Raw genomic sequence first — 23,533 nt, 5'->3', positions numbered from 1 at the left:
GTGGGGGGGCTACATACCCTTTTACGCAAACGGTCCAAAAGCTGCCAGCTACCGACAAGAAATGCTGTGAAGCTAACTCCATGAAAACACACATCTTCCAACTTAGTAATACCTCAATTTTTGATGTTCTAAGCGATTGTCTCCATTTGGTCTGCAAGCTTCTTGAACTAAACAACTTGGCCAACGTTGTCTGTTAGAAAAAAGTTAAATTAAATATGCCATTGTCTTACACTGCACCTCTTCAGCAAAAAGGCAGGTGCAACACATACACTCACACATACAGAGACACTCAGACTTACAAAGATAGAAACACACATACGTACACAGAAACACACACACACACACACACACACACACGATATGAAGATAAGTAGAGGGGTCTGTATAGAAACATAGAAAGCCTACAGCACAGTACAGGCCCTTCGGCCCACAGTGCTGTACCAACATTGTACTTTAGAAATTTCCGAGGGTTACCCATAGCCCTCTATTTTTCGAAGCTCCATGTATCTATCCAGGATTCTCTTATAAGACCCTATCATATCTGCCTCCACCACTGCTGCCGGCAGCCCATTCTATGCACTCACCACTCTCTGTGTAAAAAAAAACTTAGCCCTGACATCTCCTCTGTACCTGCTTCCAAGCACCTTAAACCTGTGCCCTCTCGTGTTAGCCATTTCAGCCCTGGGAAAAACCCTCTGACTATCCACATGATTAATGCCTCTCATCATCTTATACACCCCTATCAGGTCATCTCTCCGCTCCATCATGGGTATCAGCCGGCAGGATCTTGCCCCCAACAACGAGGTCCTGGCGAAGGCTCAACTCCCAGGCATTGAAGCCACTCATCCTCTGACATTCTAAGGAGAAAAGGCCAAATTCACCCAACCTATTCTCATGAGGCATGCTCCCCAATCCAGGCAACATCCTTGTAAATCTCCTCTGCACCCTTTCTATGGTTTCCCACATCCTCCCTGTAGTGAGGCAACCAAAACTGAGTACAGTACTCCAAGTGGGGTCTGACCAGGGTCCTGTATAGCTGCAACATTACCTCTCAGCTCTTAAACTCAATCCCCCAATTGATGAAGGCCAATGCACCATATGCCTTCTTAACCACAGAGTCAACCTGTGCAGCAGCTTTGAGTGTCCAATGGACTTAGACCCCAAGATCCCTCTGATCCTCCACACTGCCAGGAGTCTTACCGTTAATACTATATTCTGTCATCATATTTGACCTACCAAAATGAACCACCTCATAATTATCTGGGTTGAACTCCATCTGTCACTTCTCAGCCCAGTATTGCATCCTATCAATGTCCCGCTGTAACCTCTGACAGCCCTCCACACTATCCACAACACCCCTAACCTTTGTGTCATCAGCAAATTTACTAAGTCATCCCTCCACTTCCTCATCCAAGTAATTTATAAAAATCACGAAGAATAGGGGTTCCAGAACATATCCCTGAGGCACACCACTGGTCACGGACCTCCATGCAGAATATGACCAGTCTACGACCACTCTTTGCCTTCTGTGGGCAAGCCAGTTCTGGATCCACAAAGCAATGTCCCCTTGGATCCCATGCCTCCTTACTTTCTCAATAAGCCTTGCATAGGGTACCTTATCAAATGCCTTACTGAAATCCATATATGTTACATCTACTGCTCTATCCTCATCAATGTGTTTAGTCACATCCTCAAAAAATTCAATTAGTCTCATAAGGCACGACCTGCCCTTGACAAAGCCATGCTGACTACTTCTAATCATATTATACCTCTCCAAATGTTCATAAATCCTGCCTCTCAGGATCTTCGCCATCAACTTACCAACCACTGAAGCAAGACTCACTGGCCTATAATTTTCTGGGCTATCCCTACTCCCCTTCTTGAATAAGGGAATAACACCTGCAACCCTCTGGAATCTCTCCCATTCCATTGGTGATGCAAAGCTCATCACCAGAGGCTCAGTAATCTCCTCCTTCACCTCCCAGAGTAGCCTGGGGTACATCTCATCTGGTCCCACTGACTTATCCAATTTGATGCTTTCCAAAAGCTCCTGCACATCCTCTTTCTTAATATCTATATGCTCAAGCTTTTCAGTTTACTGCAAGTCATCCCTACAATTGCCAAGGTTCTTTTCTGTAGTGAATACTGAAGCAAAGAATTCATTAAGTACTTCTGCTATCTCCTCTGGTTCCATACACACTTTTCCACTGTCACACTTGATTGGTTCTATTCTCTCACTTCGTATCCTCTTGCTCTTCACATACTTGTGGAATTCCTTGGGGTTTTCCTTAGTCCTGTTCGCCAAGGCCTTCTTATGGCCCCTTCTGGTTCTCCTAATTTCAATCTTAAACTCCTTCCTGCTCACCTTATAATCTTCAAGATCTCTATCATTACCTAGTTTTTTGAACCTTTTGTAAGCTTTTCTTTTCTTCTGAACAAGAGTTACAACAACCTTTGTACACCATGGTTCCTGTACCTACCATCCTTTCCCTGTCTCACTGGAATGTACCTACACAGAACTCCACACAAATATCCCCTGAACATTTGCCATATTTCTACCGTACATCTCCCTGCAAACATCTGTTCCCAATTTATGCTTCCAAGTTCCTGCCTGACAGCCTCATATTTCCCTTTACTCCAATTAAACGCTTTTCTAACTTGTCTGTTCCTATCCCTCTCCAATGCTATGGTAAAGGGAATATAATTGTGATCACTATCTCTAAAATGCTCTCCCACTGAGAGATCTAACACCTGACCAGGTTCATTTCCCCATACCAGATCAAATACAGCCTCTCCTTTTGTAGGCTAATCTACATATTGTGTCAAGAAACCTTCCTGAACACACCTGACAAACTCCACGCCATCTAACCCCTTGCTGTAGGGATATGCCAATCAATATTTGGGAAATTAAAATCTCCCACCACGACAACCCTGTTATTATTACACCTTTCCAGAATCTGTCTCCCTATCTGCTCCTCGATGTCCCTGCTACTATTGGTTGGTCGATAAAAAACACCCAGTAGACCCCTTCCTGTTCCTAACTTCCACCCACAGAGACTTTGTAGACAATCCCTCCATCTCTTCCTCCTTTTCTGCAGCCGTGACACTATCTCTGGTCAACAGTGCCACGCCCCCATCTCTTTTGCCTCCCTCCCTGTCCTTTCTGAAACATCTGTAGCCTGGCACTCTAAGTAACCTTTTCTGCCCCTCAGCCATCCAAGTCTCTGTAATCGCCACAACATCATAGCTCCAAGTCCTGATCCACGCTCTAAGCTGATCCTCTTTGTTCATTATACTCCTTGTGTTAAAATAGACACATCTCAAACCATTGGTCTGAGTGCATCCGTTCTCTATGACCTGCCTATCCTCCCTCTCTCACTGTCTACAAGTTTTCTGTATTTGTGAGCCAACCGCCTCTTCCCCCGTCTCTTCAGTTCGGTTCCCACCCCCCAGCAATTCTAGTTTAAAGTCTCCCCAATAGCTGTAGCAAACCTCCCTGCCAGAATATTGGTCCCCCTTGGATTCAAGTGCAACCCGTCCTTTTTGTACAGGTCACACCTGCCCCAGAAGAGGTCCTAATGATCCTGAAATCTGAATCCATGCCCCCTGTTCCAATCCTTCAGCCACACATTTATCCTCCACCTCATTCTATTCACTGTCACGTGGCACAGGCAGTAATCCTGAGATTGCTACCTTTGAAGTCCTGCTTTTCAGCTTCACTCATAACTCCCTGTAGCCTGTTTTCAGGACCTCTTCCCTTTTCCTACTTACGTTGTTGGTACCAATGTGTACCACAACTTCTGGCTGTTCTCCTTCTCACTTCAGAATATCGTGGACACGATCAGAAACATCCTGGACCCTGGCACCTGGGAGGCAAACTACCATCTGTGCTTCTTTCCTAAGTCCACAGAATCGCCTGTATGACCCCTAACTATCACTGCTGCCATCCACTTCCTTTCTCTACCCTTCTGCGCCACAGGGCCAAACTCTATGCCAGAGGCACAGCCACTGTTGCTTCCCCCAGGTAGGTCCCCCCCCCCCAACGTACCCGAACAGGAGTACTTGTTAAGGGGGACAGCCACAGGGATACTCTCTAGCATCTGACTCTTGCTATTCCCTTTCCTGACCGATACCCACTTATCTGTCCCCCAAGGCCCCGGTGTGACCACTTGCCTATAGCTCCTCTCTCTCACCTCCTCACTTTCCCTGACCAGATGAAGGTCATCGAGCTGCATCTCCAGTTCCCTAATGCGGTCCCTAAGGAGCTGCAGTTTGACGCACCTAGTGCAGATGTGGCCGTTCGGGAGGCTGGGAGTCTGGGAGTCTCCAGGACTTCCCACATCTGATACCGAGCACAGAACACCGGCCTCACACAGATAATTCCTATCTGTATTCTACACAGGCAACCTACCTAACTTGACCCGTTATCACTGAAGTCCCTTTGAGCTAAAGCCTTTCTACTCTGTCTCCCTCTACTCCGTCGCCCGCTCCTCTGACACCTGCCCTATAAAGCCGTCTCCTTTGTAGTGCTGAGGAAGAAGTGCGATCACAGCAGGACTTAGACAAATTGGAAGAATAAACAAAAAAGTGGCAGATGGAACACAGTATTGGGAAATGTATGATAATATATTTTAGTAAAAGGAACAATCATACAAACTATTTTCTAAATGGGGAGAAGGTTCAAACATCAGAGGTGCAGAGGGACTTTGGAGTCCTCATGCAAGACTCCCAGAAGGTTAATTTACAGGTTGGGTCTGTGGTAAAGAAGGCAAATGCAATGTTGGCATTTATTTCAAGGGGAATAGAATATAAAAGCAAGGAGATAATGCTGAGCCTTGATAAGACTCTAGCCAGGCTGTACTTGGTGCATTGTCAACAGTTTTGGGCCCCATATCTCAGAAAGGATGTGTTGTCATTGGAGCGAGTCCAGAGGAGGTTCACAAGGATGATTCTGGGAATTAAGCAGTTTACATATGTGGAGTGTTTGGCAGATTTGGGCCTGTACTCACTGGAATTTCGAATAATGCGGGGAAATCTCATTGAACCCTTCCGAATTTTGGAAGAACTGGATATGGTGGATATGGAGAGGATGTTTCCTGTGGTGGGTGTATCCAGAACTGGAGGGCACAGCCTCAAAATTGAGGGGTGACCTTTCAGAACAGAGGTAAGGAGGATTTTTTTAGGCAGAGGGTGGAGAATCTGTGGAATTCTCTGCCACAGACTGCAGTGGAGGCCAATATGGATGGGCTACAGCAGCCCAAGACCACAGACATACAAACATTGACCACTTTATCAGGTACAGGAGGTAACTAATAAAGAGGCCACTGGGTGTATGTTCTTACCAGTCTGTGCGTGGAAAAACTTGCCCCTTGAATTTCAACGTCAATTCATTCTCAAAGCACCTGTCAGTGACCAGACCGCGAGATTCATTTTCTTGCAGGCTTTTACTGAAAAAAAGAAATACAGTAGTTTATGAACAACTATACATAAAGGCTGACAAACAACCAATGTTCAGAAGAATACAAACTGTGAAAATAAATATAAATGATACTGAAAATGGGTTGTAGAGTTTGTAGCGCAAACACGAGGAATTCTGCAGATGCTGGAAATTCAAGCAACACACATCAAATTTGCTGGTGAACACAGCAGGCCAGGCAGCATCTCTAGGACGAGGTACAGTCGACGTTTCGGGCCGAGACCCTTCGTCAGAACTAACTGAAAGAAAAGCTAGTAAGAGATTTGAAAGTGGGAGGGTGAGTGGGAGATCCAAAATGATAGGAGAAGACAGGAGGGGGAGGGATGGAGCCAAGAGCTGGACAATTGGTTGCAGAGTTGATGGTGGAGGAAATTATTAGTTTACTCTTAATAATTTCTCCTTTGGCTCCTCCCACTTCCTCCAAACTAAAGGTGTAGCTACGGGCACCCGTATGGGTCCCAGCTATGCCTGCCTTTTTGTTGGCTTTGTGGAACGATCTATGTTCCAAACCTATTCTGGTATCTGTCCCCCACTTTTCCTTCGCTACATCGACGACTGCATTGGCACTGCTTCCTGCACGCATGCTGAGCTCGTTGACTTCATTAACTTTGTCTCCAACTTTCACCCTGCCCGCAAGTTTACCTGGTCCATTTCCGACACCTCCCTCCCCTTTCTAGATCTTTCTGTCTCTATCTCTGGAGACAGCTTACCTACTGATGTCTACTATGAGCCTACTGACTCTCACAGCTATATGGACTATTCCTCTTCTCACCCTGTCTCTTGCAAAAATGCCATCCCCTTCTCGCAATTCCTCCGTCTCCACCGCATCTGCTCTCAGGATGAGGCTTTTCATTCCAGGACGAGGGAGATGTCCTTCTTTTTTAAAGAAAGGGGCTTCCCTTCCTCCATTATCAACTTTGCTCTCAAATGCATCTCCCCCATTTCACGCACATCTGCTCTCACTCCATCCTCCCGCCACCCCACTAGGAATAGGTTTCCCCTTGTCCTCACCTACCACCCCACCAGCCTCTGGGTCCAACATATAATTCTCCGTAACTTCCGCTATCTCCAATGGGATCCCACCACTAAGCACATCTTTCCCTCCCCCCCCCCACATTCTGCAGGGATCGCTCCCTATGCAACTCCCTTGTCCATTTGCCCCCCCCAATCCCTTCCCACCGATCTCCCTCCTGGCGCTTATCCTTATAAGCGGAACAAGTGCTACACATGCCCTTACACTTCCTCCCTTACCACCATTCAGGGCCCCAGACAGTCCGTCCAGGTGAAGCGACACTTCACCTGTGAGTCGGCTGGGGTGATATACTGCGTCCGGTGCTCCTGATGTGGCCTTCTATATATTGGCGAGACCCGACGCAGACTGGGAGATCGTTTCGCTGAACACCTACGCTCTGTCCACCAGAGAAAGCAGGATCTCCCAGTGGCCACACATTTTAATTCCACGTCCCATTCCCATTCTGATATGTCTATCCACGGCCTCCTCTACTACAAAGATGAAGCCACACTCAGGTTGGAGGAACAACACCTTATATTCCGTCTGGGTAGCCTCCAACCTGATGGCATGAACATCGACTTCTCAAACTTCCGCTAATGCCCCACCTCCCCCTTGTACCCCATCCGTTATTTATTTATATACACACATTCTTTCTCTCTCTCTCCTTTTTCTCCCTCTGTCCCTCTCACTATACCCCTTGCCCATCCTCTGGGTTCCCCTCCCACTTTTCTTTCTCCCTGGGCCTCCTGTCCCACAATTCTCTCATATCCCTTTTGCCAATCAACTGTCCAGCTCTTGGCTCCATCCCTCCCCCTCCTGTCTTCTCCTAACATGTTGGATCTCCCCCTTCCCCTTCAACTTTAAAATCTCTTACTAGCTCTTCCTTCAGTTAGTCCTGACGAAGGGTCTTGGCCCGAAACGTCGACTGTACCTCTTCCTAGAAATGCTGCCTGGCCTGCGTTCACCAGCAACTTTGATGTGTGTTGTAGAGTTTGTAGAATCAGTTCCAAGATAAGTTGAATGAAATAATCCAAACTGGTTCACGATTGCTGTAGGTTATAATTTTTCCCAAACCTGGCAGTGTGGGACCTTGGACCCACTTCTAGATCTTTCCTCTATCACCCTAAACCAAGGATACCTGTGAAGGATCACTGTGCAGAAACAAAGCCATTCGAACCAATGAGCCTTGTCTCTCTGCCGGCTCTCAGCTCCTCCTGCAACCAGTTAGCGGAGGCCCAGGACAGGTTCTAACCACAGGCTTCTTTGTCCTAGGTTATGGTCTGGATCCATGGTGGGGGCTTTATCTTTGGGAGTTCATTACTCTTCGATGGATCTCCACTTGCAGCGTACGAGGATGTGGTGGTCGTGGTGATCCAGTATCGGCTGGGAGTTCTTGGATTCCTCAGGTGAATGGCCTCTCCTCCTCTACAATCCTTTCTTCATCATCTCTCCCTTGCACTGTTTAATCCCCAAGTAACGGAACAGGATTCATCTCCCTCCACATCCTCCCATCACACACTCCCGGGGTCAGACCTAGAGTGAAACGCCCTCTACACTGTACAATCACACATTCCCGGGGTCAGACCCAGAGTGAAACTCCCTCCACATCTTCCCATCACACACTCCCGGGGTCAGACCCAGAGTGAGACTCCCTCCACATCCTCCCATCACACATTCCCAGGGTCAGACCCAGAGTGAAACTCCCTCCACGTCCTCCCATCACACACTCCCAGGGTCAGACCCAGAGTGAAATGCCCTCTACACTGTCCAATCACACATTCCCGGGGTCAGACACAGAGTGAAACTCCCTCCACATCCTTCCATCACACACTCCTGGGATCAGTCACCGAGTGAAACTCTCTAGACACTGTCCAACCAATCACGCACTCCTGGAGTCAGACCCAGAGTGAAACTCCCTCCACGTCCTCCCATTACGTACTCCTGGGATCAGTCACCGAGTGAAACTCCCTCGACACTGTCCAATCACACACTCCTGGAGTCAGACCCAGAGTGAAGCTCCCTCTGTCGAACATGGTGTACACCTGTTCTGCCCTTTCTCTGTAACTATTGCATTTTATTCTGTTGTAATGTTTTACGCTGTTCTATCTCCCTGTGTAATGATCTAATCTGCATGAACAGTATTTAAGGCAGGTTTTTGTATGGTATCAATATTTGACAATAATAAACCACATCCAATAACCTGCATCTTTTCCACACATTTTACCAGTCCTCTCCCCACCCCCAGAATTCTTTACTGAAGGAAGTTGTAAACTCTGCCAATAGTCTCCCCAGCATCCAGGACACCTTCAAAAGCCAATGTCTGCACAAGGACTCCCAATGCGTCTCAGATTTTTGGAATCTTTCTCCATTTAGAAATGAGTCTACCACTTTATTTCTTCTACCCAAGTGCATGACCGTACACTTCCTGAGACTGTCTGTACTCCATCTGCCACTTTTTTGCTGATTCTCGTAATCTGCTTTGGTCCTTCTGTAGCCTGTCTACTTCCTCGAAACTAACTGGCCTCCACTTATATTCATATCGTCTGCAGACTCGGCCACAATTCCATCACCCAACGTCTTCCCAAGCACTGAGATCACACTAACTAGCCTATAATTTCTTTTTTCTGCCTTTCTCCCTTCTTGAAGAGTGGAGTGACATTTGCAATTTTCTGATCTTCCAGAACCATTTCAGAATCCAGTGATTCTTGAAAGATCATTCCTAATTCCTCCACAATCTCAATATTTCAGTAACAACTTCTTCCCCTCAGCCATCAGATTTCTGAATGGACAGTATTCCCACGTACACTATCTCACGACTTTTTTCCTCTCTTTTGGCACTACTTATTAAATTTAATTTTCTGTTTATATATACTTCTTATTGTAATTTATAGCTTTTCAGATGATGTATTGCAAAGTGAGCTACACAAAGGGACCTGTGTGAGAGAGTTTTTAAATGGAAAAGCCAGCGCACTGGGCCAGTTCCACTCTCTCAACCTCGGAAGTCTGGGTCTGGTGGTATGAGAAGTGGTAACCAACTGGGGTTTTCCTTGGTTGTCGTGGATGACCATGACTTCCTCTATGCCTTGTCAAGCTCTTTGCTGTCCACAGAGCGTTGCAGAGCCACCTTCCTGGCCATTGGATCTCACTGGAGATCTCATCCGGCCAGTTCACTGGAGCTGTCCTCACATGTTAGGACAAGCATGTCCCTGTCTCACTGGGGTACAAAGCCTGCCGGCTACCCTCATCTGGTTTAACCTACCTATCAGAGTGGTGTACTGAGCTGTGGCAGATGTTGCATGCAGACAGCTGCTTGGAGCCACAGGTGAGAGCTGAGAGTCTGGTGGGGTCCAAAGGTGAGTGAGCTGCCCCAGAATGGACACAACAAGCCCCTTCACCAGAGATGCTACCCCTCTCTGGACACCCCACACACCCCGTGTATGGCAACGTACTGCTGCCACCAAACAACAAACTTCATGACGAACGCCAGTGATATTAAACCTGATTCCGATTGGATTCCCTCTCCCAGGTGGTCACAGGTAATTGTTTAACCCTTGCTAAACTAACCAAAAGTCCAATGTTTCTCTACTCCTTCCACTGCGTTACACAGGCAGTGTTGGTGAACATCTGCCTTTGTTCCTTCAGCTCAGGGGACGAGCATATGCCGGCAAACCTGGGAATGTTGGATCAGATTGAAGCACTGAAGTGGGTCCAAGAAAATATCAAGAGCTTCGGAGGAGATCCCAACTCGGTCACCATATTCGGGGAGTCTTCTGGAGGAATAGCTGTAACGTTGCTCGTAAGCTTTTTGCCTTCCATTTCTTTCAGGTAGTCGACATTTCCCCTGACTGTTGTTTCCTTATTTTCCCTTGTGAATACTGACTGGCCCCGGCTAAGGGAGCTCGCTTTATGTCTCATTGTACTGCCGCCGCAAAGCAACAAACTTCACGTGAGTCCTGACGAAGGTCAAATTCGGATTCCAATTCGACCCAAAGTGTTCGGTCCATAGATGCTGCCTAACGTGCTGAGTTCCTCCAGCATCTTCGTGTGTGTTACAGGGCTGTACTGTTCCATGTTTTCAGCTGTCTATCTCCCTCCACAACAGGATCCACCAGTGACCCCCTTCCCTCCACCTTTTGTACCATCTCCCCTCCTCCCCGTCTTGATGGAGGGTCTCGACCTGAAACATCAACTGTTTATTCCTCTCCCTGCCTCATAATTCCTTCTCGGGTGCGCAGCTGCACAGTAACTGAAATGCTCCCACGCACATAGCTCTTATTGCCGCGTTGCTGGAATTTTCTTTCACATAATGTTTTATTCACCTGCCATGTAGTTTTCAGGCTGTGTAGAGCAATTGTGATCGACACAGCTGTAAAAAAAATAGTCTGAATGTTGATTTGAATGCTGCCTGACCTGCTGAGTTCCTCCAGCATTTGGTGTGTGTTGCTTTAGATTTCTAGCATCTGCAGAACCTCTTGTGTTTAAAATGTCATGCCATATAAGACAGTGATTAAGACACCTGATTCTAATTCCATATGGTTGGAAATTCCACCGACAGCAGCCGACCTGAATCCCATCACCATTGCAGTGTTGTGAATCCTGCTGCGATTGTCCCCCCAGGCTGGGAGAGGACCCTTCAGTGTAGCCTGAGCTGATCGAGGACCTCTGGTTGGGTTCGACAATGGTTGTTGCATCCTAGCAGCCTACGCAGTCCAGTACACCAGCCAGGGCAGTACAATATAGAGAGCAAGAGGGCTCCCCGCTTTCCATGTAAGCAATGAATCCAAAAGAACGGCAGAGAAAAACTCTGTTTAGCACCAGCAGTGTCGCAGGAGTTGCTAGTCAGTGTTGAATGCGATGTATGACTGCCTTCGGGTCCCCAGCTCCAGATTTTTTGGGGGTTTGCTCCTGAAGCCTTTCCCATGAGTTGGTATAGCCGCAAGGCTGTGCAGTTTGAGTTCAGTTGTCCTTCTCCTTGATGAGCTGCCAATCATGGCTGCCAATCCCCATCTCCCTGAAGCGACTCGCATTAAGGCATGAGTAACCTGCCTTTGCTACTTCTCCTGTCTGTAGAAACAGTTCAGCCGGGCTTGGTAGTTCAGCCACACATGAAAGTCAGGAGCTGGACTTAACTGTCAGAGGCTATATGAGGCATACGCCATTGGGAGCATTTAATAGGGAGTGAGAACTTATCCCCACTACCACTGCCCCCGCCCACTGCTCTGGCTGACAAAGAACCACCTGAAATGATCACATCTGTTGCTTACACAGCTTGCTTCCCCCTTGGCGAAAGGTCTGTTCCACAAGGCGATATCCGAGAGTGGCACTGCTCTGTACGAAATACTTTATAACAGAAAACCAAACACGACAGTTCAGGTAAGTAACTTCTTTCAGAGCTCACGTTCAGATTTATTTCTCACAGGTACATACAGTCAAATAGACACACATCCGGTGTTCCCGATGCTGTCTCCTCTACCCATCTAAAGAATTTTCCTTGTCTGATTATAAAAGTGATAGATCTTTCAGAGGCACCATTTTGCCGCCTTTATTCTTATTGTCCGTATTGATTCTACTCTCAGCGTCATTTCTCAGCTCTTTATTTATCTTGTAGAGGATCTGATGTTTGTTTGTGCTCTAAAGCAAACTGAAATCCAGAAGAATCTGAAGGATCAGGAACCAGAGATCAAACAAACCCGATGTAGACGGTGGATACTCTCACATTTCTGGCGTTTTGCGAGTGTCTTCCACAGAGACTGTCACAAAATACTTATTAAGTTCATCCACCATTTCTTTCTCCCCCATTACCATCTCTCCAGCGTCATTTTGCATCAGTCTTATATCCACTCTCATCTCCCTTTTTAAGTACCTGGAAAAAAAATTGGTATCCTTTTTTATATTATTGGCTAGCTTACCTTCATATTTCATCTTTTTCCTCCACTGGCTTTTTAATTTGCCTTCTATTGGTTTTTAAAAGCTTCCTCATCCCCCAACTTCCCACAAATTTTTGCTCTATTATATACCCTCACTGATACATTCAATTATCTGCTTCTCAAACTGAAGGATATTTTATCATATATGATATTTTATATGATATTTTGATCTCTGTCTCCAAAGGGTTCCTTTACCTTAAGCTCCCTAATCAATTCTGGATCTCTACATAAAACGCAACCCAGAATTGCCATTCCCCTCGTGGGCTCAACCACAAGCCACTCTGAAAATTCCCTCTATTGGAATCCAGCACCAACTGGATTTTCCCAATCTACCTGCATATTGAAATCCCCCATAATTATCACAGCATTGCCCCTTTTACTTGCCTTTTCTATCTCCCATTCTAATTTGTAGCCCACATCCTGGCCACCATTCGGAGGCCTGTATATAACTCCCATCATGGTCTTTTTACCCTTGCAGTTTCTTCACTCTAGCCACAAGGATTCTACATCTTCTGATCCTATATCACCCCTTTCAAGGACTTGATTTTATTTTTTACCAATAGTGCCACCCAACCTGCCTACCTGCCTGTCCTTTCGATATGATGTAAACCTTGGATGTTAAGCTCCCAAGTATAGTCTTCTTTCAGCCGTGACTCAGAATTGCCCGCAATCTCATCCCTACTACAACAGCAGGAGATAACCTGCTAACTGTGCAACAAGATCATCTTCCTCATTCTATATTGTACCTCCATTCAAATATAAAACGTCCAGTCCTGTATTCATCACCCTTTGTGATTTTGCCCCCTGTTAAATGTTAACATCCCGCTGACTGAAATTTTGCCCTATCATCTGCCTGTGCTTCCTGACAGTCTCACTCCAAATCGCATCCAGATGTAGCCCCCACCCTCAGGCCTATCATTCTGGTTCCTATGTCACTGCCAGGTTAGTTTAAACCCTCCCCAACAGCTCTAGCAGCTCTAGCTCTGCATGCAAGGGCATTGGGTTCAGGTGTATCCCGTCTTCCTGTGGCAGGTCTCACCTTCCTCAAGACATCCCAATGTTCCAGAAATCTGCAACCCTGCCCCCTGCACCAATACCTCAGCCATGCTTTCATCTGCCAAATCATCCTATTCTTCCCCTCACTAGACTGTGCCAATCTATTACTCTGCCCAGTCCCATCGGCCTGCACCCGGACCATAGCCCTCCGTACCCTCCCATCCGTGTACCTGTCCAAATTTCTTTTAGGTGTTCAGATTGACTCCACATCCACCACTTCCACTGGCAGCTGAATCCACATTCTCACCATCGTCTGATTGGAGAGGTTCCCCCGAAGCGTTTCACCTTTCAACCTGAACCCATGACCTCTATTTCTAGCCTCACCGAACCTCCGTGGGGAAAAAGCCTGCTTGCAGTTATGCTATCTAAACCGCTCATAATTTAGTGTACCTCTATCAAAGCTCTCCTCATTCTCTGCTCTCGGGAATAAAGTGCTAACCTGTTCAAACTTTCCCAGTAACTCGGGTCCTCAACTCCTGACAATATCCTTACAAATTTTCCCTGTACACTTTCAAACCTGTTGACAGACAAGTTCCTGTCCTTTATCAAACTGACGAATTGTCAATCTCTCTGCAGGAGATCGCAAGCAAGGTGGGCTGTGGCCTGAGCACCTCGCTGGAGGTTGTGGTTTGCCTCAGGAACAAGTCTGAAGAAGAAATGCTTAACCTCACCCAGAGCGCTGTAGGTGAAAGGCACTCGCTCAACCTCTTTGCTTTGTGAATGTTTTCGTTTGTGTATCTACTGTAACATCACCAGTCTCACACATTCTCAGTCTCCAGGGCATTATCTCTGAGATGGGTTGTCCAGGTCTGGGTAGGTGTGTCAGGAGAACGTGGGGTGGATGAAAATGGACCGATGGCCGTTGTGTGTCCTCACACACAGTCCGGGTCCTGCTGCTATGATTCCTTCCTCCTGAGGGTTATATAGAGCTGCAACGTTACCAAGAGTCATGAGGTGATGTGGATCTATAAAACTCTGGTCAGACCACACTTGGAGTACTGTGTTCTGTTCTGGTCACTGCCTGATAGGAAGGATGTGGAAGATTTAGTGAGGGCACCGAGGAGATTAACCAGGATGCTGCGTGGATTACAGGGCATGTCTTCTGAGGATAGGTTGAGCAAGCTAGGCTTTTCTCTTTGGAGTGAAGGAGAATGAGAGGTGACTTGATAGAGCTGTACAAGATGATCAGAGGCATAGATGGACTGGATAGCCAGAGACGTTTTCCCAGGGTGGAAATGGTTAATACAAGAGCACATAATGATAAGGTGATTAGAGGAAAGTATGGGGAGGATGTCAAAGTTCTTTGCACAGAGAGTGGTGGATGTGTGGTACACCCTGCCAGCAGTGTTCCCTTTTAGGTGTGCACGTGTGCGCACCCACTCGTCTTTCGTTACTAGCACACAAAGGAATATAAACTGCTCACAAAGGGTTGTCACTCTCTACCTCGTTGGCACGTTAAGTATATTTCAGGATCATACACAATCACATTTCCTTTTCCGGTTTCTGATGTTGACAACGTGGAGCTTGAGATGAATTCACTGCAGATTTTACTCCTGGGAACTTGAAGCTCTCAACACTGTCGACTTCAGCACCATTGCAGTAGACAGGAGCATGCACACCGCTCCCCCTTTGTGCACCCTTCCTGAGGTCAATGACCAGCTCTTTTGTTTCATTGACATTGAGGAAAGGCTGTTGTCATGGCACCAGGTCACTGGGCTCTCAATCTCCTTCCTGTGACCCAACTCATCATTATTTGAGATGCAATGCACAACAGAACAGTGGTATCATCTGCAAACAGCTTGATGCAATTTTGTGTGGCATGATCTGTCTGGGTAGCCTGCAAAACAAAATATTTCCGTTGAATCATGGTATATGTGACCACAATAAACCAAAACCAATTACATGTGACAGCATCCAAAATACTTGTGCTGTCAGCTGAGATTCACTGTGGACGTTATGGCTTCAAATTCCCACTCCATATGTTTGAGCACCACACTGTGACCATCGCCGAAGCAACGTTACAATATCCGCAGTGCTAATGTCTGGGTGAGACTAATAGATGTAGCCTCTTGGACATAGTGAATTGAGTACATTTACATGAATCACTGCAGAAGAAAGTAGTATCCATCATCAAATTGTAGGGGAGGAGAAGATGGCGGCGCGACAGCGCGTGTGGCCGCTGCGAATTGATATCGTATTTGTAAGTAGGATGCCATGCACAATCCTGATTTGATGGAGACAGCCGTGAGGAGCATGGAGGAACATCTGGAGAAACTTCTGAAATGCCTGCTTCGCTGCCGCTGCTACTGTGCGATCGTGAATCTCCAGAGGGGAAGGCCCCAAATCCCCGGCCTTGCCTATTGCCTGTTGCCGGGGCCGGGGTCGAAGCGCTTGGCAGAGATGGTGCTCGGTGCTCGGTGTCGGAGAGCTGGTTGGAGGCTTGAAGTTTTCGGACAGACTCGGAGTCAGACTGTGGTTGGGTGCTTCCAGGGTGCTGCATCGGCAAGTTTGCAGTGCTGGAAGCTCATGGCAGGAAGAGTTTTCTTCCTTCAACCGTCTGCGTGAGATGTTGGGATTTCGAGAGACTTTGAGACTTTTTTTTTGCCGTGCCCATGGTCTGTTCTTCTATCAAATTACGGTACTGTTTGCACTGTTGTAACTATATGTTATAATTATATGGTTTTTGTCAGTTTTTTTTAGTCTTGGTTTGTCTTGTGTTTCTGTGATATCATTCTGGAGGAACAAATTGTATCATTTCTTAATGCATGCATTACTAAATGACAATAAAAAAGGACTGCGTGTCCTCATAATCTAATCTAATCTAATAATCTAACCTAAATGCCCCCACCATCCAGGCCATGCTCACTTCTCCCCACTACCATTGGGCAGGAGATACAGGAGCCTCGAGTCCCACACAAACAAGGTTCAGGAACAGTTATTACCCTATAACCATCAGGCTCATGAACCAGCATGGATAACTTCACTCACCTCAACTGTGCACTCATTCCACAATCTACAGTCTCACTTTCAAGGACTCTTTATAACTCGTTCTCAGTATTTTTTAAATTTGCACTGTCTGTCTTCAAATTCCGGTGAGGTGTCTGCCCGTGCATCAGCCTCCCCACATGAAAGAAAGTCATTCACAAGCATTCTCCTTTCATTAAGGGAATAACCTTGTGGAAGAACATAAGGTGCTGGCAAAGAGCCAGTAACATCATGAAGGAACCCACCCACCCTGCTCGGGACTGTTGATCCCACTCCCACTGGGGCGGAGGTTGTTATGTTTTGTAACTTCAAAACATCAAACTAACTCGAAGGAAGACACAGGAGGCTAGGAATGAGGGTCTAACTTTGTGTTTTACTTTAAGCGAGACACACACATATCACGTGGCAGCATGTTGACGTATACAAGTCATATATTGATGCATCCAACTCATAACGAATTATTTAAATTAATGTTTAATCAGACTACACACACACACACACACACACACACACACACACACATATATACACACACAGCACAAGAATACTCAAGCATTATTAAAATATGAAATGCACAACACTTCTCCCTGCTTAGCTGTAAACTGCAACTCAATAGGGAATTCATCTCACCAATATACAAACTATACCGTATAATACAACTGCTATATACAGACATCCACAGCAAAGTAAATTTTTAAATTGGACCGTTCAGGCCTAAAGATTTAATCACAGTGGAGCATTTCTTACTCTTCTGGGATAACGTCTTTCCTGATGAAGGGAATCATTCTGCTTGGCAGGTGAGACTTGTGACTGTGAAAACAACCTCAGGTACTGGGGCCTCCTCCATGATAGTGGTAGGAGTTGACTCTGACACTGCAGGAAGTGGTTCTGACAGCTTTGGGCACCCTTCTTCTCAGTCCAGTTTCTTCTTCTGTTTTGATCTTGGGAAGGTGCGTCTTGTTCACTGGAATATTCTGATATTAATCACTCTAGTGCTCCCTTTACAATCTGTCCTCTCCTCTTGGTTTCCTCATCTGCAACATCATCTAATGTATCCCCTGTTTTTGTGTCTGCATTGAGTCCTGTCTTTTTGGCCTTCTGTTCGTTCAGCTGGGCTTTGGTTTTTGCATCTATTTTTACAAACAGCTTTTTGTCTCCCAGTTGAATTTCATGCAATAACAATGAACGCAGAGTAGATTCAGGTTCTTTACACTCACAAAAGCCGAATGCTTGCAACTTTCCTCAACCTCCTTGAGCTCTCTTCCTGTTTTACACCAAGCCACATTTCCAAGTAACTGCCTGATTAACATATCAGAAGCTTTCTCACATTTGTTGCCTATAAAAACTGTGGTGGTCGGACCACTGCTTTCGTCACTTTCACACTTCCTCTGAGAAGCCTGGTCCATCCTTGGTCCAATGTGCTTTCAAGCCAGAGGCACAAAGATTGGCACCAACACCTGTTTGTCCTCTTTTACACAACGGTTCATGGTGTTCGGCAAGGAGACAGTTGTGGCATCATCCAGAACCTTCCTTAATTCACTTTCAGTTGGCTTCATTGCAGGGAATGTGGCATGCAATTGGTGCATGATTTTTCAATCAAGTTGTAGTTAACTCGGCCAATCCCTTGTAGCCTCTCTACTTCCTCAAAACTACTTGCCCCTCTACCTATCTGCATATCCTCTGCAAACTTTGCAACAAAGCCATCAAGTCCATCCAAATCATTCACATACAACGCAAAAAGAATCAAACCCAACACAGACCCCTGTGGAAAACCACTAGTCACCAGCAGCCAACCAGAAAAGGCTCCCTGTGTTCCCACTTGTTGCCTCCTACCATTGCTTTATCTCTGCTGAATTTTTCCTGTAATACCACAGGCTCATAGCTTCTTAAGCAGCCTCAAGTGTGACACTTTGTCAAAGGCCTTCGGAAAATCCAAGTACAGAGCATTTACTGATTCTCCATTGTCTATCCTGCTTGTTCTTTCTTCAAAGAATTCCAATAGATTTGTCAGGCAAAACTTTCCCTTGAGGAAACCATGCTGACGATGTCCTATTTTATCATGTGCCTCCAAGTACGCTGAGACCTCATGCTCAATAATTGACACCTGTGATTTCCAAACCACTGAGGCCAGACTAGTTTCCTTTCTTCTGCCCCTTTCCCTTCTTGAAGAGTGGAGTGACATTTGCAATTTTCCAGTCTTCTGGAACCATTTCAAAATCTAGTGATTCTTGAAAGATCATTACTAATAACTCCACGATCTCTTCAGCCGCCTCTTCCAGAACCCTGGTGTGTATACCATTTGGTCCAGGTGATTTATCAGACCTTTCAGTTTATAGAACATAGAATAGTTCAGCACAGTACAGGCCCTTCGGCCCACATTGTTATGCCAACCCTCAAACCCTGCCACCCTTATAACCCCCCACCTTAAATTCCTCCATATACCTGTCTAGTAGTCTCTTAAATTTCACTAGTGTATCTGCCTCCAGCCCTGGCTCAGGCAGTGTATTCCACGCACCAACCACTCTCTGAGTAAAAAACCTTCCTCTAATATCCCCCTTGAACTTCCCACCCCTTACCTTAAAGCCATGTCCCCTTGTATTGAGCAGTGGTGCCCTGGGGAAGAGGCGCTGGCTATCCACTCTATCTATTCCTCTTAATATCTTGTATACCTCTGTCATGTCTCTTCTCATCCTCCTTCTCTCTAAAGAGTAAAGCCCTAGCTCCCTTAATCTCTGATCATAATCCATACTCTCTCAACCAGGCAGCATCCTGGTAAATCTCCTCTGTACCCTTTCCAATGCTTCCACATCCTTCCTATAGTGAGGCGACCAGAACTGGACATAGTACTCCAAGTGTGACCTAACCAGAGTTTTATAGAGCTGCATCATTACCTCGCGACTCTTAAACTCCATCACTCGATTTATGAAAGCTAACACCCCATAAGCTTTCTTAACTACCCTATCTACCTGTGAGGCAACTTTCAGGGATCTGTGCACATGTACCCCAGATCCCTCTGCTCCTCCACACTACCAAGTATCCTGCCATTTACTTTGTACTCTGCCTTGGAGTTTGTCCTTCCAAGGTGTACCACCTCATACTTCTCCGGGTTGAACTCCATCTGCCACTTCTCAGCCCACTTCTGCAACCTATCAGTGTCTCTCTGCAATCTTCAACTATCCTGTACACTATCTACAACACCACCAACCTTTGTATTGTCTGCAAACTTGCCAACCCACTCTTCTACCCCCACTTCCAAGTCGTTAATAAAAATCATGAAAAGTAGAGGTCCCAAAACCGATCCTTGTGGGATAATCCTCCAATCTGAATGTACTCCCTCCACCACGACCCTCTGCCTTTTGCAGGCAAGCCAATTCTGAATCCACCTGGCCAAACTTCCCTGGATCCTATGCCTTCTGACTTTCTGAATTAGCCTACCGTGTGGAACCTTGTCAAATGTCTTACTAAAATCCATATAGATCACTTCCACTGCACTACCCTCATCTATATGCCTGATACCTCGTCAAAGAACTCTATCAGGCTTGTTCGACACTATCTGCTCTTCACAAAGCCATGCTGACTGTCCCCGATCAGACCATGATTCTCTAAATGCCCATAGTTCCTATCTCTAAGAATCTTTTCCAACAGCTTTCCCACCAGAGACGTAAGGCTCACTGGTCTATAATTACCCGGACTATCCCCTACTACCTTTTTTGAACAAGGGGACAACAGTTTCCCAAGAACTTTCTCTCTAGGTATGACAACTTCACACACTTCATGACCCCTAACTCCTGGAAATTCCACCATACTGCAAGTGTCTTCCACAGTGAAGACTGATGTAAAATAGTAATTCAGTTCATCTGCCATTTCATTGTCCCCCATTACTACCTCTCCAGCATCGTTTTCCAGCTAATACTGAAATCTATTGTCACCTCTCTTTTGCACTTTATCGATCTGAAGATACTTTTCCTATCCTCTTTAATATTATTAGCTAACTTACCTTTGTATTCCAGCTTTACCTTCTTAATGACTTTTTTAGTTGCCTTCTGTCGGTATTTGAAAGCTTCCCAATCCTCCAACTCCCCACTAATTTTTGTTCTATTATATGCCCTTTCTTTGGCTTTAATGTTGGCTTTGACTTCTCTTGTTAGCCATGGTTCTGGCAACTTTCCTTTAGAATACTTCTTCCTTTTCAGGATGTATATATCCTGGGCCTTCTGAAATTCCAAAGCTCTCAGCTATAATCTTCTTTCAGCCATGATTCAGTGATGCCCAGAACATCATACCTACAAGTTCATCTACCTTATTCTGTATACTGCGCACAGTCAAATATAACTTCTTCAGTCCTGTATTCACTCTCTTCAATATTGTCCATCTTTTACATTGCAACTCATTCTGTTAGCTGTAATTTTGCCCTGTCTGCAGCTTCTCCTCACTACACATTGCCTCTGTTTGTAAACCAGCTACCACATCTTTAGCACTATCCTAAAATACCTTTCCTAAAATACTTCTTGCATTGAAATATACGCAGCTCAGGACACCAGTTGCACCATGCTCAACCTTTTCATTCCTGACTTTGTCTAAGGTCTTACCAACATCTGCGTTCACAACCTCTCCACTAACTGTTTAGGCACTCTGGTTCCCATCCCCCTGTAACTCTAGTTTAAATCCCACCGTGCAGCTCTAACCAACCTTCCCACGAGGATATTAGTCCCCTTCCAGTTCAGGTGCAAGCCATCTCTTCTGTACAGGTCCCACCTTCCCTAGAAGAGAGCCCAATGATCCAAAAATCTTATGCCCCCCCCCCTTACACCAACTCCCTAGCCATGTATTAAACTTTTCTCTGGGTCTCTGGTTCTCCCCCACACCCTCCCCAGTCCAAAGATATACAGGGTAGGTTAACTGGTCATTGTAAGTTGTCCCATGATTTAGCTCGGGTTTGTCGGGGGTTGCTGGGCAGCAAGGCTGGAAGGGCTGTGGGGCCTAATCCACAGTGTATCACTAAGTAGATCAATCAATGATCCTCTCAGTCGTCCTTTCAACCCTTTGTCGGGACTTGTGTTCAGATGCCTTGCAATTCCCAAACCAGACAGTGTTGCAGCTGGTCAGGAGGGACCTTTTATGTCTCAATCTCCTCAGCATGCTGTTGTGCTTTCTTGACCAAAGAAAGCTTCGTATTCAGGCAAGTGTGTAAATCCATCTTGTGCTTGAACTATTCTGCTCTGTTTTTGACACTGATTGCCCCAGTTAAACTTTTCTGCCTTATTTTTCCAAACAGATGTTTTCACCTATAGTGGTGGATGGGATCTTCCTAACGAAAAATGCCAAGCAGGTCTTTGAAGCCAAAGAAATGACTGTGGTCCCCTACTTGTTGGGAATGACCAATCACGAAGCTGGTTGGTTAATGTCAAGGGTAAGATCAAATTTATCAATTTAATCTTGTTGTAGGGTTGCCGCCCTAAACCTTGACCCTCCCTCTGCCTCCACAGATGCTGCTTGACCCACTGAGTTCCTCCAGCATTTCTTTTGCTCTACATTTCGGCACCTGCAGTATTTTGTATCTCCAGATCAGTTTAAGTCCAGATGCAGCCTGACCTCCACTGCCAGAATGAGGCCAAACTCAGTTTGGAGGAGCAACACCTCATATTCCACCTGGGTAGCCTCCAGCCTGATGGCATGAACATTAATTTATCTAACTTTCAGCTAATTTTACACACACCCCCCACCATGTCACTCTGGTCCTTCCTGTTCCCTCACCTCTCCCTTCTCCTTTTCCGGACCATAATTGTCCTCTCCCTGTCCGTATCCCCTTTCCACTCCCAGTCCATATTAGAGACCCATATGAGAATCATGTCTGTCATCATTCACATATGTCATGAAACTTGTTTTGATTTTACTGCAACAGTATCCTGCAAAACAGTAAATCGCTACAGTACTCTTCAAAAATCTCAGGCACTCTAGATATATATATGTCTTAGACTTTTGCACAGGACTGTATGTGAGAAATGAAACCAATCTTTAAACAAAAGCTGGGTCACTGGCACTGTAAAGCGTTACATTAACCAGTTTGCTACTGTGCCATCTCTGCCACTGTAGGTTGTACTGGTTGTCATCAATTCTCATCCCCAACTACCCTGCACACACCGAAGTTTCACAAGCATCAACATGCCCTCAATGAAGGACTCACGTTCTACCCTTTCTCATCCTCCCAAGTACATCCCAAGCTAGTGTGAGTGTGAGTGACTGCAGTGGGCTGCTCTGTCCCCAGTGGGCCGCTCTGTCCCCAGTGGGCCGCTCTGTCCCAGTGGGCAGTATCAGGGCTCTGCACATGGAACCGAGTGACAGAACACTGTTCCACAGACCACTGGAGGGACAGCAAACACCGGCAAGGTGGGGCCTGGAGATTCAGGAGTTTTGCCCTTGGCTGTTGTTTGTTACGCGGCTGCCGTTTCTCAAGTGAAGCGGAAGCGCAGCGCCAAGGCTGCGGAGGCCCCACCTATACTTGTCCTGGGGCCGCGGGTGTCTCTGTGTGCTGGGGCCGGGCTTCTGCTCCCTCCGGGTTGGGGAGCAGCCTCTCCAGTGTCCGGGCCTCCAAAAAGGAGTGGAACAGCACCACCAATGACTTCAACTTTCACCGGGCCGACCCAGGAGAGGTGGCGTGGTGCTGCGAAGCTCGGGTATCCTCCCACATTACCCTCATTAATGAAGTTTTATTTGCTGTCATTTTAATTTTTAATTTTTTGTATTTGTGTCAAGTAAACCCGTGTAGCAGGGCCTTAAGTTGGCCTAAGGGTGCGGTCAACCCTTCCCTTGCGATTCGCCCCAGATCCAGCTGACCCGGCTGGTAGCACCTGGTAAGGGTCCCTTGCTCGGGGTTACGAGCGATGGCCAGCGGCGGACCCAGCAGGAGACTGGTGGGGACGGCGGAAAAGCTACAACCTTGGAAGACGATGGTTGCTTTGCAAGCAGATGATCTACTGAGAAGAGAGGTGGCGATCTCGTTAAACTCACCCGGCAGAAGGAAAAGGCAAACCCCTGCTGTAACCTGCCAAGGACATAATCTCCCAATATGTCAGTCTC

The 23,533-nt window shown here is 46.4% G+C and overlaps 1 protein-coding gene across 2 annotated transcripts in view; it reads left to right on the top strand.

The window, feature by feature from the left end:
* Window positions 1–23,533, top strand: part of LOC140210746 (fatty acyl-CoA hydrolase precursor, medium chain-like) — an 84,378-nt gene that overhangs the window by 18,339 nt on the left and 42,506 nt on the right. For both annotated transcript variants that reach the window (XM_072279982.1, XM_072279983.1), the window contains exons 4-8: window positions 7,761–7,894; window positions 10,131–10,284; window positions 11,757–11,861; window positions 14,048–14,152; window positions 21,732–21,866. In XM_072279982.1, coding sequence (XP_072136083.1) covers window positions 7,761–7,894; window positions 10,131–10,284; window positions 11,757–11,861; window positions 14,048–14,152; window positions 21,732–21,866 — 633 coding nt within the window. The remainder of the gene's footprint in view (window positions 1–7,760; window positions 7,895–10,130; window positions 10,285–11,756; window positions 11,862–14,047; window positions 14,153–21,731; window positions 21,867–23,533) is intronic.

The sequence above is a fragment of the Mobula birostris genome, chromosome 15 (genome assembly GCF_030028105.1).
Source record: "Mobula birostris isolate sMobBir1 chromosome 15, sMobBir1.hap1, whole genome shotgun sequence".
NCBI classification, from domain to species: domain Eukaryota; kingdom Metazoa; phylum Chordata; class Chondrichthyes; order Myliobatiformes; family Myliobatidae; genus Mobula; species Mobula birostris.
The sequence above is the reverse complement of the archived record's forward strand: the minus strand, read 5'-3'. Positions and strand labels throughout refer to the sequence as shown.